Below are 18,451 nucleotides of genomic sequence, written 5' to 3'. Positions count from 1 at the left end.
ATTTGGTTGGGTTTGTACATGCTGATTTTGCAGGGGACAAAGATACCACAAAATCAACTACAACCTACTTCTTCACATTGGGTGGAAACTGTATAAGTTGGAAGTCTCAACTGCAGCCAATTGTGGCCTTTTCCTTAACTGAATCTGAGTATATTGCAATGACTGATGTGTTTAAGGAAGCGCTGTGGCTAAAGGGAATTCTAACAGAAGCCAACTTAATCAGTGGGAAGGTGACAGTTTACTCAGATAGTCAGAGTGATATACACCTGAGTAAGAATCTAGTGTACCACGAAAGAATTAAACATGTGGATGCCCGCTACCACTTTGTGAGAGATCTAATTACTAAACGGGTTATTGAGCTGAGGAAGGTTGCTACAGAGGAGAACCCAGTAGACATGGGCACCAAGATAGTCACTCCAGCAAAATTCAAGCATTGCTTGAATTTGCTGCTTGTAAAATAATCTGGAATGACAAGAGCCATGAGGGAATGGGACCGAGCGAGCTGCACAAAGGAAATGTTTTCTAGAGGTTCCAAGGTGGAGATTGTTGAAGTGGAAGCCTAAAAATAGTGTCGTTTTGGGTAAGTAGAACGACGTCGTTTCATACATGAGATCAATTGAATCCAGACCGCAGATTAGTCTTCAAATCCAACGGCCTCAATCCAGCCATCAGGTCAACCCTATATAAACTCAGCTGCTTTATTCGAAATAGAGATAGAGGCACTGTGATCTTCGATATCCTATTGAGAGTTAGGTTTTGTAAAGGGTTCATACTCAAGCTTGTGGAATCAGTAAAGTTTCGAGTGGTTAGAGGTTTCATCATTCTAGTGTGGGTGTTGTTCTCACAGATTAGAGTTTCCAGGTGAGTTACTGTAAGGGCTGATTACAGGATATATTGTATTAGGGTGGGTGTTTCTTTGTTGTCTTGGGTTTGCTGTGTTGTAATCGTGAATCTTGAGATAATAGTCAGTGCAGCGAGCTCATCTCTTTCCTGAGCTCAACGTGGATGTAGCTTATCCTATAAGGATAAGTGAACCATGGTAAAACCCTGTGTTCTTGATTTGATTGTATGTGTATGTTTGATATATTGTAGAATCCTTTTAGTTTGCATAACAACAGGTTTATTCAGATCCAAATTATTACATGAAACAGTAGAGCTCTTGTTTAAGCAAAGCACCTACTTTCCTGGACAGTTTTTATGAGCCTGTCATGGAGTGGAAAAGACGAGTCTGATTTTTAACATAAATCCAAGTGACAATAGATGATTCTACTGAACTAGAGTTCATCCTTGCGAGGACGTCTTGAGTTGTCTGAGTTCAACTTGACTGGATAGGAGGCTTCCAGAGTTATACCACACAGCCCTTCTTCGGCATTGATCTCTCGTTGCATTCTTAAATAACCCTTTTCTCCCCAGTCAGTTCCCCATGAATTCTTCACTATCCAATATTTTGTTCCATCTTGAGTTTCTCCATATCCTACAATAGCCACTCCATGATTCAGCTCTGTCCCACAGTCTCCATTGAATACTCCCTGCAATTAAATCACTCATGTTGTACATATATGATCAAAATGCTTGTACAATTAAAGAAATAATTGAAGACTAGAAAATGTGATTTGGGATTTATCTCTTGCTAACAGGAGCCTGAAAACTGTTACCTCTGAGTAGAATTGAAAATCCTTGCCACCAGCATCTATTGCAACTGCTACAGGTTGGTTTGCTACAGCTTTCATCAAGGAATTCTCATCACTTTCTGGTACCATTTCATAGCCATCAATAATCACTTCCGGGGCATTCTTCTGCAAGACGATAAGCGGTTTACGTATTAAGGTAGAGCCTCTGTTACTGACATTGTAATCTTATCTATTTTACAAGTTACTTACCTTAGGTAACTCACAGGATCCATCTCTGGCCGTATAAGGATAACTTTCCTCATTTGTTAATCCATCACTTTTTGCAATGAAGTCTAATGCTTGCTCCATTAATCCTCCGTCACAGCCATGGTTGTCTTTGTCGCAGTCAACCAGCTCTTGCTCAGACAACGACAATAACTGACCTGTTTTTATCTTGTTAATGCCCTCCACTGCAACTACAGTTGAAAATGCCCAACAGCTTCCTATAAAATTAACAATTTGCAGTAAATTTTAGGCAAAGGTTATGGATAATGGTGGAAACAAACTTGTAATTCAGGATGCGTTTCCCCTTGAGGAAGAGGGGGATTGCAAAGCTACAACAACTAAATGATACCATAAAATTGCCCGAAATGATTTAACAACATGAACTACACCTCGTTTTCAATTTATCATGACGTGGTGTTTTTTTGGCACATCAATAATTTTACCAGGCATATAGAATTTGCTGTTTTGAATAACTGTAATTGTCATCTTTGTGCAATCTGAAGCATTTCAGAGATGGAAACCGAGGAAGGAACAAAACATTATTGACAGTAATATTTCCTGGTTATGTATTTTAAATTGTAATCAAAGACTAAGAAAAGTCGTTCTTACCACATCTGCCTTGGTTCTTGACACCGGTGACTGCTCCATTCTTCCTCCAATCAACAGATGGAGGAAGATCGCTGGTCTTGGCATGCATGAACCCTGTGTTTCTCCGGGGACCATGTAACGTTCTGTGGTGGCTTACCTTTGAACTACGGGTGCTCAAAAACTCATGATTGGTCATATCGGCATACCTGTTGAGCTTCAACTTGTAAGGCTTATCCATTTGGTTCACCTTGTGAATATGCTTCAGATTCTGCTTGAACACATTGAAGCGCATTTGTTTTTCCTTCAGGTCGCGCGACAATGTGTCGTGGCTCCTCCATCTCTCATACAAGTCCCAGAGGCTCTCTTCGGAAGCCAAGTCACTCTCATGGTAATTAAAACTTTCGGCCAAACCAAAAACCAGAACCAGTTGCAAACCCACCAGTAAGAATTTTTTGGTATCCATCATGTGATGTTGAGTATTATGAATGTATAAACTAGATATACGGGAAATAAAGCTGTTTGATTTTTATCTAGTAATATAATCATGTCCTTATATAGAAGTATGGTGGGGACTGTAATCATAGCGTTTTAGAGCTTTAAACAGAAACCAAGGGGAAAAGCAAATGCCCTTTTCAAAGGTTATATCTATCTATCTATATTTAGAGATCGAATTTGTACAGTTTGTGTAATCTCTATAAAGCTAACATGATAACCATGTTGAGCTTGTTTTAACTTATTTGCAGAAGCTGACGAAATGATTTTGCTACCAGCCGACTTGAAACACGATTTCTTGCAAGTCCTTAGAAGTGCTCTAACTGCAAATCCTTTTGTTCAAAAAGTAGATAAACAGGTGTCAGCGGTAGACGAGTGTTTTGTTGAACCTGCATACCAAGGGTACAGCTCGACCAGATTAGACCGGAAGGTCAGTACTTGGTACTGAACCATGTCCAGAGAGACCATCATATCAATGTCAAATTCTGAATTTTACATTATATTTGGATCAAAACATCATAAACTTGATTTTGTTGACTACACTACCTTCACAAATCCTAGCTCTCTGTAAATGTATCGCGTATAAATTTGGAACTGCCAACATGATCAGTTTGGGGTTATTAGTTTATTACACAAATGGCGGTGTCATAGGACCACTTCATTATAGTAGTTATAACATCAGTAACCCTCTTGTGAACTGTGTTCAGATTTACCTTTTTCTTTCTGTCTCTCTTACAATAGGAATTCACCTGAAATTTAATGGATGGAGTTGTCCAAGTTCATCCCCGCTATCATTGGCCAACCATACACAATACTTTGATGGTGTGCAAACATCAAACACAAGTCATGAGTAAAAGCTTTCTATGAAAGGAAATGCTTGCATATTTGTCCATAGGTCAAATCGGATATGAAAAAGCTGGACTAACTGCAGGAGATTTCAACTGGTGGAATAACAGATAGCTGAGATTTCAACTTAAAGAATTTTCAACAAATGCAAGCAATTTGCCTGTCAAGGAACGTGCCAAATTACAGGAACTGTGGCTTGCTGGACCGCTTAAGATACATACAGTAAAGAGATGCTCAAGATGAATACTTTAACACAAGCTGGCATTCTTTCAAAACCTAATCAAATTCCTTAAGCACCTTTATGTGCCAATTACATTTGCAAGTACAGCGAATGATTTCAGATACTGGCTTACAATGAATAGCTTAAGAGCCCAACAAAACAAAAGTACCAAGATGTTTATGGTCCTCAAAGCAATAAACTAACTCAGTTTAAATTATTTACAATTCACTGGCCTTCTCAACATCTAATCAAATTCCCTTAAGCAGATTCACCATATCCAGTTACATTTGTAAAGCCGTTGACATAAATAAAAATCAATGAAGCAACAAAGGAAAACATGTCTAATAATGTAAATAAACCCTTTCTCAGACTTAGCAGAGTTTTATGCACTATCTCAGCAACAAACGGCTTTGAATGTTGCACAGATAGCTTGAGGGGAAAAGTAAACCAATACCAAACGCTGTTGATATAGTAGTATACTAAATATATCTTTATGCAATTGACTTTCATCTTCAATTCCATATATTTTTTTTCTTTCTTTTCAATTTCAGAAATCCCCTGATCAATCTTACAAGTTCAACAGATTTTGAACCTGGGAGTGGGGAATGCTGCTAACCCTACAGTCTTGATACAGTACAACTAAAAGGTTGCTGGGAAATGGTGAACCACAGTTAGCTTACAAAACAACGTATCAAGTCTCATCCAAACAAATTGTATTTTATTTGGAAGCAGAGGTGGTATGCTTTGCAGCCGACATGAACATAAACAATGTATACAAAATGCATATGAGGGAACTCCATGTTTTCTGTTGAGTCATTTGAACAACAAAACCCAGAGACTCAGAACATACCATAGAGCTCCGAAAACAGAAGTTCACTAATTAATTCTACGAAATTCACATAAAAATATTTTTCCAAGACAATGCCGCACCTCATTTAACAAATCATAGATAAAACTAGATGCAGTAAGAGTGTAAACTCATTGGGAAAATAAAAAGCTAATTAAACCACAAATTTCATCAGCTTTGATAACAATTATGGCATGAACTTACAGTACACATCATGCTTATGAGAAAATTCATCAATTGATAACAAAAAGAGCAACAATACAAACGGAATTACAGCGCATCCTTGTATTTGTTTTCTTTAAGTAGTTCTTCTCTCACTCTGCTGATCTCCGCTTCCTTTTCCAGCCTCTCTTTCTGAAACATCAAGACAAAAAAAATCAGTCAAACACGTAAATGTACACTGAAAACTCTAGGGTTTTTATCGAATTGGGAAAATGCAATGACATGAATCAAATGGGAAAATAACTTTGAAGGGAGATCTTATAAACTAACAGTAACAAGTCAAAGTACAAGTACAAGAAATTAATAATATTGATTGAGAAAAGAAAAGACGGCAGCCAAACCTTTTCGTCCTGATGGAGGGCGATCCAGACGTGGACTTTATCCATGGACTGCCAGAAGATGAAGGCTCCAAGTGTCATTGCAAAGTATGTCGCCACTTTCACCATCTCTGATTTTGAATTTGTTGATTATCGAGTTATCAATCTATCAGATTATCACACCTTTGCGAGGGATCGAGAAAATCAGGCTATTAAAGGTCGACGAAGAGTTATATGGTGCAGTGGATGTGCATTGACTATCATGAACCCTGCTTCCCACCCGTACACGAAGATCGTGCATAAATGGGTCTGCAGAGTACAAAACGAAGATTGGGCTTATTTGCCACAGTCCGGCCCATTTAGATAAATAAATTTTTCTCAGGAAAATTAACTTTCAGCACAAAGATGTGTTGGGAGTTTATGTAAAGGTGTCATTATCATAGATTCCGATTTGGTTTCCTTGTTCTTGGATTGAAGCTGAATACAAATCTTTGTTTAAAATGTTGATGTACCCTTTGGTGATTCGTGTCCCGTCCAACACTATTTTTCCGGCGACAAACAATAATTTAGCAACGCCGTTACCTACTAAACAAATAGAAAAGGGACACAACACGAACACTTCTGTCTCACATTGATGTTTGATGATGCCGACTTGTGGACTTGGCCCGCCGTGTAATTGGTTGACTGGTTCTTATCATAATCCCAAATTGCTGGTAGAAGCTTAGCTTGTAGGATCTCTGAAGCCTGGCTTTTTGTACCATGCTACTTAAAATCATAGATTCTCCATTGTTAACATGACTGATAGTGATAGATTACAGTTATGTTGAAATTTAACACAAAAGACAAGCACTTCTTAGACTCTTATCTAATTCCCAATTATCCAATCGGCTAAAGGGAAAAACCCCAAATCAATAGATTGAATCAAAAACTCACAGTGTGACAAGACCAGAGGATTACCTAAAGATGCCGGCTTAACTCGTGGCATTTTTTTTACTGTCCATATGGCATAAGAAGTTTGTGCAAGACAATAAGGATGGCACCTGTGCTACACCTCTAGTAATTTTTTCAATACATGCATAGTAACTCCGTAATATATATGCGTTATTTGATGTATAAATTAAGTTAATTTGTCTTTGTTTTCAACAAACTGAGAGGTAGAGAAGGTAACTCACAGAAGTGGAGGGGTGGAAGATCATTATTACTTGAAGATAGTAGGGATATGGGGACCGAAAGCAAAGGTGGGCTCTTTCGTTATGCTGATAGGACGGACAAATTGTTGCTGTTGTTTGGAATTCTGGGCAGCATGGGAGATGGGATGATGTCTCCACTTTCCATGTATGTGCTTAGCGGTGTTATCAACGAGCTTGGATCCTCTGATATCTCTGCCTCCAATGAGATCGTGGACAAGGTACTCAAATATTACATCAAATAGTGCATCTATTCTAATATAAAGAATATAAGTTTTATGGTAAAAAGTCAACTGAATTAGTGGCTAGTTCTACTAAATTTACATACCAAAATATATGGTTAACAAGCTGCCATTCATCCTGTATACAGTACACGCTCAGGCTGCTCTATGTTGCAATCTTAGTGGGAGTATCTGCTTTCATTGGTATGTATCTTTCTGATACTTTTCTTGTTATTTGGGTTCAGTTCATATCCAATTGGTCCTTTTCCAATTTCATAGCCCGTTGGCTCGTTAGAGAAACGGTGCTTAGACCTAGAGAAAACCAAAGGTGTCGTGTTTGCAAGACAAATGTGGTCCCTCAAATACAAAAGTTGTCATGCTGCACTCTGGCTTTCAAGTTGTTTGAGGTCTTAAAACTAGGCTGCCAAAACTTGCATGTAAAATAGTTTCGCCAAATATACATCAAGCACATGTCTCCTCTCATTCTTGGAATTTTATCAGAAAGGCTTTCGTTTTGCAGAAGGAGTCTGTTGGACAAGAACTGCAGAGAGACAGGCATCTCGTATGAGGGTGGAATACCTGAAATCAGTCCTCAGGCAAGAAGTCAGTTACTTTGACAACCAGACTGCTTCTTCCACTACCTTCCAAGTCGTCTCCATCATCTCCTCAGACGCTCATACAATCCAAGACACCATTGCCGAGAAAGTTATTAACTGTCGTCTCACGCTTTTTTGTTTTCTTTTCCCTCCTTGTTCTTATACTGACGGCATCTATTTTTCTGTTTGTAGATACCTAATACCCTAGCTCACCTCACATCATTCATCTTTTGCCTCGGAGTTGCATTTATACTCTCTTGGCGACTGGCACTGGCCGCCTTACCATTTTCACTCTTGTTTATCGTTCCAGGAGTTGTGTTTGGGACGGTACTTAAGAAATTAGGAGGGAAAGGCAAGGATGCTTATGACATCGCTGGTGGGATTGCAGAACAAGCAATATCATCAATTCGAACTGTCTATTCATATGTTGGGGAGAATCAAACACTAAACAGGTTTAGCCATGCTCTGCAGGAAAGAATGGAGCTTGGTATAAAACAAGGCTTCACTAAAGGATTGTTGATGGGGAGCATGGGAATGATTTATGCAGCTTGGGCTTTCCAGTCTTGGGTCGGAAGCGTCCTTGTTACTGAGAGAGGAGAAAAAGGTGGTGCTGTTTTTATTGCTGCGGTCTGTACGACAATAGGAGGAGTGTAAGTTGCTTGCATTCATGCCAGGAATTGTATGTAAGTACTACCTTGTATATAGTTATTTTCTAAAAACTGACAGGTTTCGTTTGTCCAGGGCAATTATGGGTGCGCTGCCCAATCTCTCTTTCATCTCCCAGGCAACCATTGCTGCCACGCGGATTTTTGAGATGATTGATCGAATTCCAGATATAAATTCTGAAGACGAAAAGGGGAAAATTCGAGCATATGTGAGAGGAGAGATAGAATTTAAAGAGGTTGACTTCAGTTACCCAACAAGACCTAATACCCCAATTCTTAAAGGATTCAATCTAAAAGTGCAAGCAGGTAAGACTGTGGGTCTTGTTGGAGGCAGTGGTTCTGGCAAGTCCACAGTAATATCTTTGCTTGAGAGATTCTATGATCCTGTCAACGGGAACATTCTCCTTGATGGACACCAAATAAAGAGGCTTCAGCTTAAATGGTTAAGATCCCATATGGGACTGGTTAATCAAGAGCCTATTCTTTTTGCAACATCAATAATGGAAAACATTCTGTTTGGGAAGGAAGGAGCTTCAATGGAAGAAGTTGTGAAGGCAGCTAAGGCTGCAAATGCCCATGACTTCATTGTTAAGTTAACAGATGGATATGAAACCAAGGTAAGCCAATGTTGTATGTTCTTAATCAAACAAATCAAATTGATTTTCTATTGCTACAATTGACTTGGTATACTTCAATCAGGTAGGGCAACTCGGAGTTCAGTTGTCAGGAGGTCAAAAACAAAGGATTGCGATTGCAAGGGCCTTAATAAGAGATCCAAAAATTCTCTTACTTGATGAAGCCACAAGTGCTCTGGATGCACAGTCTGAGAAAATAGTACAGGAAGCCTTGGACCAGGCTTCTCAAGGAAGGACAACAATTATTATAGCTCACCGTCTCACCACAATTCGTAAGGCTAATTTGATAACTGTACTTCAATCAGGAAGAGTGATCGAATCTGGTTCTCATGATGAGCTGATGCAAATGAACAATGGAGAAGGTGGGGCCTATAGCAAAATGGTGAAATTGCAGGGATCAGCAACGAGTAATCAAACAGAAGGTAGAAACCATATTAGCTTGATGAGAGCCCAGACTCCTCAGACACCACTCAGTGTGAGATCAAGTTATCAAAACAGCCCGGTCTATCCATTTAGCCCAGTATTTTCAATCGACATGGCACACTCCTTCCAAATGCATGGCTATGAAAACCAAAATGAAAAAAACATAAAGAATAATCCTGATTCTCCTTCTACCAAACTGCGTTTGCTGCAAATGAGTGTAACTGAATGGAAAAGAACTGTACTTGGGTGTGTAGGTGCTGCTGGTTCTGGAGCAATTAATCCAGTATATGCTTACTGCTTAGGATCAGTTGTCTCGGTTTACTTTCTTAAAGACAATTCCAGGATCAAATCAGAAACCAGAATGTATTGCTTCATCTTCTTAGGACTAACAGTTTTAAATTTCATCTCTCATCTCCTTCAACATTACAATTTTGCGATCATGGGAGAGCATTTAGTCAAAAAAGTGCGAGAGAAAATGCTTGGAAAAATACTCACCTTTGAAATTGGGTGGTTTGATCAGGACGAGAACACAAGCGCAGCAATTTGTGCACGACTAGCTAATGAAGCTAACATGGTTCAATCCTTCATTGCAGATCGGATGTCATTACTGATTCAGGTCTTCTTCAGTGCTTCGCTGGCTTTTACACTGGGATTGCTGGTTACATGGAGGATAGCCATTATTATGATTGCCATTCAGCCTTTAGTCATCGGGAGCTTTTACTCTAAAAGTGTTCTGATGAAAAGTATGTCAGAAAAAGCTCGGAAAGCACAAAATGAGGGAAGCCAACTAGCAAGTGAAGCTACCATTAACCACAGGACTATTACAGCCTTTTCCTCTCAGAACAGGATATTGGGTCTTTTCATAGAAACAATGAAAGGCCCAAAGAAGGAGAGCATCAAACAATCATGGTTTTCAGGAATTGGCTTGTTCACCTCCCAATTTCTCACAACAGCTTCTATAGCATTGGTTTACTGGTATGGAGGAAGGATAATGAATCAAGGATTGGTCACACCAACACACCTTTTTCAAGCATTCTTCATCCTGATGAGCACCGGCAAGAACATTGCAGATGCAGGGAGCATGACTTCTGATTTAGCAAAAGGAGGCAATGCCATCAAAACAATTTTTACAATTCTAGACAGGAGAAGTGAGATAGAACCTGAAGAGCCTAGAGGTAAGGAAGCTATAAAGGCTACATCCGGACACATAGAACTAAAGAATATATTCTTCTGTTATCCATCAAGACCTGACCAAATGATCTTCAGGGGCCTAAGTTTGAAAATTGGAGGAGGAAAAACAGTGGCACTTGTCGGACAAAGTGGGTCGGGAAAATCTACTATTATTGGGTTAATTGAAAGACTTTTCCAATTTCATAGCCGTTGGCTCGTTAGAGAAACGGTGCTTAGACCTAGAGAAAACCAAAGGTGTTGTGTTGCAAACAAATGTGGTCCCTCAAATACAAAAGTTGTCATGCTGCACTCTGGCTTTCAAGTTGTTTGAGGTCTTAACTAGGCTGCCAAAACTTGCATATAAAATAGTTTCGCCAAAAAATACATCAAGCCACTCTCCTCTCATTCTTGGAATTTTATCAGAAAGGCTTTCGTTTTGCAGAAGGAGTCGTTGGACAAGAACTGCAGAGAGACAGGCATCTCGTAGGGTGGAATACCTGAAATCAGTCCTCAGGCAAGAAGTCAGTTACTTGACAACCAGACTGCTTCTTCCACTACCTTCCAAGGTCTCTCCATCATCTCCTCAGACGCTCATACAATCCAAGACACATTGCCGAGAAAGTTTTAACTGTCGTCTCACGTTTTTTGTTTTCTTTTCCCTCCTTGTTCGTATACTGACGGCATCTATTTTTCTGTTTGTAGATACCTAAACCCTAGCTCACCTCACATCATTCATCTTTTGCCTCGGAGTTGCATTTATACTCTCTGGCGACTGGCACTGGCCGCCTTACCATTTTCACTCTTGTTCGTTTCAGGAGTTGTGTTTGGGACGGTACTTAAGAAATTAGGAGGGAAAGGCAAGGATGCTTATGACATCGCTGGTGGGATTGCAGAAACAAGCGTATCATCAATTCGAACTGTTCTATGTTGGGGAGAATCAAACACTAGACAGGTTTAGCCATGCTCTTCAGAAAGAATGGAGCTGGTATAAAACAAGGCTTCACTAAAGGATGTGGAGGGGAGCAGGGAATGATTTATGCAGCTTGGGCTTTCCAGTCTTGGGTCGGAAGCGTCCTTGCCTGTCTGATCAATCTTACAAGTTCAACAGATTTTGAACCTGGGAGTGGGGAATGCTGCTAACCCTACAATCTTGATAGACAGTACAACTAAAAGGTTGCTGGGAAATGGTGAACCACAGTTAGCTTACAAAACAACGTATCAAGTCTCATCCAAACAAATTGTATTTTATTTGGAGGCAGAGGTGGTATGCTTTGCAGCCCACATGAACATAAACAATGTATACAAAATGCATTTGGGGGAACTCCATGTTTTCTGCTGAGTCATTTGAAAAACAAAACCCAGAGGCTCAGAACATATCATAGCGCACCGAAAACAGAAGTTCACAGATTAATTCTACGAAATTCACATAAAAATATTTTTCCAAGACAATGCCGCACCTCATTTAACAAATCATAGATAAAACTAGATGCAGTAAGAGTGTAAACTCATTGGGAAAATAAAAAGCTAATTAAACCACAAATTTCATCAGCTTTGATAACAATTATGGCATGAACTTACAGTACACATCATGCTTATGAGAAAATTCATCAATTGATAACAAAAAGAGCAACAATACAAACGGAATTACAGCGCATCCTTGTATTTGTTTTCTTTAAGTAGTTCTTCTCTCACTCTGCTGATCTCCGCTTCCTTTTCCAGCCTCTCTTTCTGAAACATCAAGACAAAAAAAATCAGTCAAACACGTAAATGTACACTGAAAACTCTAGGGTTTTTATCGAATTGGGAAAATGCAATGACATGAATCAAATGGGAAAATAACTTTGAAGGGAGATCTTATAAACTAACAGTAACAAGTCAAAGTACAAGTACAAGAAATTAATAATATTGATTGAGAAAAGAAAAGACGGCAGCCAAACCTTTTCGTCCTGATGGAGGGCGATCCAGACGTGGACTTTATCCATGGACTGCCAGAAGATGAAGGCTCCAAGTGTCATTGCAAAGTATGTCGCCACTTTCACCATCTCTGATTTTGAATTTGTTGATTATCGAGTTATCAATCTATCAGATTATCACACCTTTGCGAGGGATCGAGAAAATCAGGCTATTAAAGGTCGACGAAGAGTTATATGGTGCAGTGGATGTGCATTGACTATCATGAACCCTGCTTCCCACCCGTACACGAAGATCGTGCATAAATGGGTCTGCAGAGTACAAAACGAAGATTGGGCTTATTTGCCACAGTCCGGCCCATTTAGATAAATAAATTTTTCTCAGGAAAATTAACTTTCAGCACAAAGATGTGTTGGGAGTTTATGTAAAGGTGTCATTATCATAGATTCCGATTTGGTTTCCTTGTTCTTGGATTGAAGCTGAATACAAATCTTTGTTTAAAATGTTGATGTACCCTTTGGTGATTCGTGTCCCGTCCAACACTATTTTTCCGGCGACAAACAATAATTTAGCAACGCCGTTACCTACTAAACAAATAGAAAAGGGACACAACACGAACACTTCTGTCTCACATTGATGTTTGATGATGCCGACTTGTGGACTTGGCCCGCCGTGTAATTGGTTGACTGGTTCTTATCATAATCCCAAATTGCTGGTAGAAGCTTAGCTTGTAGGATCTCTGAAGCCTGGCTTTTTGTACCATGCTACTTAAAATCATAGATTCTCCATTGTTAACATGACTGATAGTGATAGATTACAGTTATGTTGAAATTTAACACAAAAGACAAGCACTTCTTAGACTCTTATCTAATTCCCAATTATCCAATCGGCTAAAGGGAAAAACCCCAAATCAATAGATTGAATCAAAAACTCACAGTGTGACAAGACCAGAGGATTACCTAAAGATGCCGGCTTAACTCGTGGCATTTTTTTTACTGTCCATATGGCATAAGAAGTTTGTGCAAGACAATAAGGATGGCACCTGTGCTACACCTCTAGTAATTTTTTCAATACATGCATAGTAACTCCGTAATATATATGCGTTATTTGATGTATAAATTAAGTTAATTTGTCTTTGTTTTCAACAAACTGAGAGGTAGAGAAGGTAACTCACAGAAGTGGAGGGGTGGAAGATCATTATTACTTGAAGATAGTAGGGATATGGGGACCGAAAGCAAAGGTGGGCTCTTTCGTTATGCTGATAGGACGGACAAATTGTTGCTGTTGTTTGGAATTCTGGGCAGCATGGGAGATGGGATGATGTCTCCACTTTCCATGTATGTGCTTAGCGGTGTTATCAACGAGCTTGGATCCTCTGATATCTCTGCCTCCAATGAGATCGTGGACAAGGTACTCAAATATTACATCAAATAGTGCATCTATTCTAATATAAAGAATATAAGTTTTATGGTAAAAAGTCAACTGAATTAGTGGCTAGTTCTACTAAATTTACATACCAAAATATATGGTTAACAAGCTGCCATTCATCCTGTATACAGTACACGCTCAGGCTGCTCTATGTTGCAATCTTAGTGGGAGTATCTGCTTTCATTGGTATGTATCTTTCTGATACTTTTCTTGTTATTTGGGTTCAGTTCATATCCAATTGGTCCTTTTCCAATTTCATAGCCCGTTGGCTCGTTAGAGAAACGGTGCTTAGACCTAGAGAAAACCAAAGGTGTCGTGTTTGCAAGACAAATGTGGTCCCTCAAATACAAAAGTTGTCATGCTGCACTCTGGCTTTCAAGTTGTTTGAGGTCTTAAAACTAGGCTGCCAAAACTTGCATGTAAAATAGTTTCGCCAAATATACATCAAGCACATGTCTCCTCTCATTCTTGGAATTTTATCAGAAAGGCTTTCGTTTTGCAGAAGGAGTCTGTTGGACAAGAACTGCAGAGAGACAGGCATCTCGTATGAGGGTGGAATACCTGAAATCAGTCCTCAGGCAAGAAGTCAGTTACTTTGACAACCAGACTGCTTCTTCCACTACCTTCCAAGTCGTCTCCATCATCTCCTCAGACGCTCATACAATCCAAGACACCATTGCCGAGAAAGTTATTAACTGTCGTCTCACGCTTTTTTGTTTTCTTTTCCCTCCTTGTTCTTATACTGACGGCATCTATTTTTCTGTTTGTAGATACCTAATACCCTAGCTCACCTCACATCATTCATCTTTTGCCTCGGAGTTGCATTTATACTCTCTTGGCGACTGGCACTGGCCGCCTTACCATTTTCACTCTTGTTTATCGTTCCAGGAGTTGTGTTTGGGACGGTACTTAAGAAATTAGGAGGGAAAGGCAAGGATGCTTATGACATCGCTGGTGGGATTGCAGAACAAGCAATATCATCAATTCGAACTGTCTATTCATATGTTGGGGAGAATCAAACACTAAACAGGTTTAGCCATGCTCTGCAGGAAAGAATGGAGCTTGGTATAAAACAAGGCTTCACTAAAGGATTGTTGATGGGGAGCATGGGAATGATTTATGCAGCTTGGGCTTTCCAGTCTTGGGTCGGAAGCGTCCTTGTTACTGAGAGAGGAGAAAAAGGTGGTGCTGTTTTTATTGCTGCGGTCTGTACGACAATAGGAGGAGTGTAAGTTGCTTGCATTCATGCCAGGAATTGTATGTAAGTACTACCTTGTATATAGTTATTTTCTAAAAACTGACAGGTTTCGTTTGTCCAGGGCAATTATGGGTGCGCTGCCCAATCTCTCTTTCATCTCCCAGGCAACCATTGCTGCCACGCGGATTTTTGAGATGATTGATCGAATTCCAGATATAAATTCTGAAGACGAAAAGGGGAAAATTCGAGCATATGTGAGAGGAGAGATAGAATTTAAAGAGGTTGACTTCAGTTACCCAACAAGACCTAATACCCCAATTCTTAAAGGATTCAATCTAAAAGTGCAAGCAGGTAAGACTGTGGGTCTTGTTGGAGGCAGTGGTTCTGGCAAGTCCACAGTAATATCTTTGCTTGAGAGATTCTATGATCCTGTCAACGGGAACATTCTCCTTGATGGACACCAAATAAAGAGGCTTCAGCTTAAATGGTTAAGATCCCATATGGGACTGGTTAATCAAGAGCCTATTCTTTTTGCAACATCAATAATGGAAAACATTCTGTTTGGGAAGGAAGGAGCTTCAATGGAAGAAGTTGTGAAGGCAGCTAAGGCTGCAAATGCCCATGACTTCATTGTTAAGTTAACAGATGGATATGAAACCAAGGTAAGCCAATGTTGTATGTTCTTAATCAAACAAATCAAATTGATTTTCTATTGCTACAATTGACTTGGTATACTTCAATCAGGTAGGGCAACTCGGAGTTCAGTTGTCAGGAGGTCAAAAACAAAGGATTGCGATTGCAAGGGCCTTAATAAGAGATCCAAAAATTCTCTTACTTGATGAAGCCACAAGTGCTCTGGATGCACAGTCTGAGAAAATAGTACAGGAAGCCTTGGACCAGGCTTCTCAAGGAAGGACAACAATTATTATAGCTCACCGTCTCACCACAATTCGTAAGGCTAATTTGATAACTGTACTTCAATCAGGAAGAGTGATCGAATCTGGTTCTCATGATGAGCTGATGCAAATGAACAATGGAGAAGGTGGGGCCTATAGCAAAATGGTGAAATTGCAGGGATCAGCAACGAGTAATCAAACAGAAGGTAGAAACCATATTAGCTTGATGAGAGCCCAGACTCCTCAGACACCACTCAGTGTGAGATCAAGTTATCAAAACAGCCCGGTCTATCCATTTAGCCCAGTATTTTCAATCGACATGGCACACTCCTTCCAAATGCATGGCTATGAAAACCAAAATGAAAAAAACATAAAGAATAATCCTGATTCTCCTTCTACCAAACTGCGTTTGCTGCAAATGAGTGTAACTGAATGGAAAAGAACTGTACTTGGGTGTGTAGGTGCTGCTGGTTCTGGAGCAATTAATCCAGTATATGCTTACTGCTTAGGATCAGTTGTCTCGGTTTACTTTCTTAAAGACAATTCCAGGATCAAATCAGAAACCAGAATGTATTGCTTCATCTTCTTAGGACTAACAGTTTTAAATTTCATCTCTCATCTCCTTCAACATTACAATTTTGCGATCATGGGAGAGCATTTAGTCAAAAAAGTGCGAGAGAAAATGCTTGGAAAAATACTCACCTTTGAAATTGGGTGGTTTGATCAGGACGAGAACACAAGCGCAGCAATTTGTGCACGACTAGCTAATGAAGCTAACATGGTTCAATCCTTCATTGCAGATCGGATGTCATTACTGATTCAGGTCTTCTTCAGTGCTTCGCTGGCTTTTACACTGGGATTGCTGGTTACATGGAGGATAGCCATTATTATGATTGCCATTCAGCCTTTAGTCATCGGGAGCTTTTACTCTAAAAGTGTTCTGATGAAAAGTATGTCAGAAAAAGCTCGGAAAGCACAAAATGAGGGAAGCCAACTAGCAAGTGAAGCTACCATTAACCACAGGACTATTACAGCCTTTTCCTCTCAGAACAGGATATTGGGTCTTTTCATAGAAACAATGAAAGGCCCAAAGAAGGAGAGCATCAAACAATCATGGTTTTCAGGAATTGGCTTGTTCACCTCCCAATTTCTCACAACAGCTTCTATAGCATTGGTTTACTGGTATGGAGGGAGGATAATGAATCAAGGATTGGTCACACCAACACACCTTTTTCAAGCATTCTTCATCCTGATGAGCACCGGCAAGAACATTGCAGATGCAGGGAGCATGACTTCTGATTTAGCAAAAGGAGGCAATGCCATCAAAACAATTTTTACAATTCTAGACAGGAGAAGTGAGATAGAACCTGAAGAGCCTAGAGGTAAGGAAGCTATAAAGGTTACATCCGGACACATAGAACTAAATAATATATTCTTCTGTTATCCATCAAGACCTGACCAAATGATCTTCAGGGGCCTAAGTTTGAAAATTGGAGGAGGAAAAACAGTGGCACTTGTCGGACAAAGTGGGTCGGGAAAATCTACTATTATTGGGTTAATTGAAAGATTTTACGACCCGCAAAGTGGAGTAGTTTTGATAGATGAATGTGACATCAAGAACTACAACTTGAGAAGTTTGAGGTTACGTATTGCGTTAGTAAGTCAGGAGCCGACACTTTTTGCAGGAACTATCCGCGAGAATATTACTTACGGTAAAGAGGATGCTACAGAAGCTGAAATAAGGAAGGCTGCAACTCTAGCCAATGCTCACGAATTTATAAGGTAGTCTCCTCTCTGACAGAGTTATAAATGTACAACAGAAACACTACTTTTCTTTGTGGTGACACATATTTATTTGAATTTTGATGTGCAGTTCCATGAAAGATGGTTATGAAACGTACTGTGGAGAAAGAGGAGTTCAGCTGTCTGGAGGGCAGAAGCAGAGGATTGCCCTTGCTCGAGCAGTATTGAAGGATCCGATGATTTTACTTTTGGATGAGGCGACGAGTGCACTTGACAATGTGTCAGAGAATCTTGTCCAGGAAGCATTGGAGAAGATGATGGTTGGGAGAACATGTGTAATTGTAGCTCACAGATTGTCCACAATACAGAAGGCAGACACCATAGCTGTGATAAAGAATGGGAAGGTTGTGGAACAAGGGTCGCACTCCAATCTACTAGCCACAGGGACTGGAGCCTACTACTCTCTAATTAAGCTACAAGGTAGTAACTCTCCTTACAGGTGAAACACTGCGATAGTCAGCTGAAATTTTATTTGAATGTGTAATAGTTTCTTCATTTTTGTTGAGTATGCAACATTTCCTTAAAGAATTAAGCTGGATTTGACATGAAATGTCAGAAACTTCATGGAAATTAACACTTGGAAGGAAAAAAATGTTGAGAAAGAATTGTGAGAATAAATTTTCCATAATGGGTCCATAGCAGCACGGGAAATCAGAAGAATAAAATTCATCTCTCCAAAGCAAAACTAAAGTGTGATTTCTTGGACAGCAATGCTTTGTATAAGCCCTAAAGAATCAAGCTCTAGTAAACAATGGCCCTGTAGGAACCTAAACAAACTAAGATACGAGAACAAATGCTTTCAGTATTCTATGATCCTTCTTTCTATTTTGTCTTTATTTCCTAACTTTGTAACATGTTAGAAGAGGTTTGACTTTGATAACTAGAATCAGT

At 39.7% G+C, this 18,451-nt stretch overlaps 4 protein-coding genes across 4 annotated transcripts; 1 reads left to right on the top strand and 3 right to left on the bottom strand.

Moving 5' to 3' along the window:
* Nucleotides 1-1,274: 1,274 nt before the first annotated feature.
* LOC116122113 (vignain-like) lies at nucleotides 1,275-2,946 on the bottom strand. Its single transcript, XM_031408024.1, has 4 exons — nucleotides 2,505-2,946; nucleotides 1,881-2,113; nucleotides 1,656-1,796; nucleotides 1,275-1,529 (listed from the first exon to the last, which is right to left on the bottom strand). Exons 1-4 carry the CDS (start codon nucleotides 2,944-2,946, stop codon nucleotides 1,275-1,277), a joined length of 1,071 nt encoding a protein of 356 aa, XP_031263884.1.
* Nucleotides 2,947-4,997: 2,051 nt separating this feature from the next.
* Nucleotides 4,998-5,692, bottom strand: LOC116122117. The gene is made up of 2 exons (XM_031408028.1): nucleotides 5,452-5,692; nucleotides 4,998-5,242 (listed from the first exon to the last, which is right to left on the bottom strand). The coding sequence occupies exons 1-2, from the start codon at nucleotides 5,554-5,556 to the stop codon at nucleotides 5,159-5,161; spliced, it is 189 nt and encodes a 62-aa protein (XP_031263888.1). The 5' UTR covers nucleotides 5,557-5,692; the 3' UTR covers nucleotides 4,998-5,158.
* Nucleotides 5,693-6,646: 954 nt separating this feature from the next.
* Nucleotides 6,647-18,003, top strand: LOC116122092. The gene is made up of 15 exons (XM_031408008.1): nucleotides 6,647-6,835; nucleotides 6,985-7,039; nucleotides 7,356-7,540; nucleotides 7,624-8,081; nucleotides 8,173-8,713; nucleotides 8,796-10,579; nucleotides 11,027-11,276; nucleotides 11,433-11,521; nucleotides 13,396-13,645; nucleotides 13,795-13,849; nucleotides 14,166-14,350; nucleotides 14,434-14,891; nucleotides 14,983-15,523; nucleotides 15,606-17,539; nucleotides 17,631-18,003. Exons 1-15 carry the CDS (start codon nucleotides 6,647-6,649, stop codon nucleotides 18,001-18,003), a joined length of 7,347 nt encoding a protein of 2,448 aa, XP_031263868.1.
* LOC116122107 lies at nucleotides 11,808-12,502 on the bottom strand. Its single transcript, XM_031408019.1, has 2 exons — nucleotides 12,262-12,502; nucleotides 11,808-12,052 (listed from the first exon to the last, which is right to left on the bottom strand). Exons 1-2 carry the CDS (start codon nucleotides 12,364-12,366, stop codon nucleotides 11,969-11,971), a joined length of 189 nt encoding a protein of 62 aa, XP_031263879.1. The 5' UTR covers nucleotides 12,367-12,502; the 3' UTR covers nucleotides 11,808-11,968.
* Nucleotides 18,004-18,451: the final 448 nt, after the last annotated feature.

Source organism: Pistacia vera, unplaced genomic scaffold (assembly GCF_008641045.1).
Source record: "Pistacia vera cultivar Batoury unplaced genomic scaffold, PisVer_v2 Contig1314, whole genome shotgun sequence".
NCBI classification, from domain to species: Eukaryota; Viridiplantae; Streptophyta; class Magnoliopsida; order Sapindales; family Anacardiaceae; genus Pistacia; species Pistacia vera.
The sequence above is the reverse complement of the archived record's forward strand: the minus strand, read 5'-3'. Positions and strand labels throughout refer to the sequence as shown.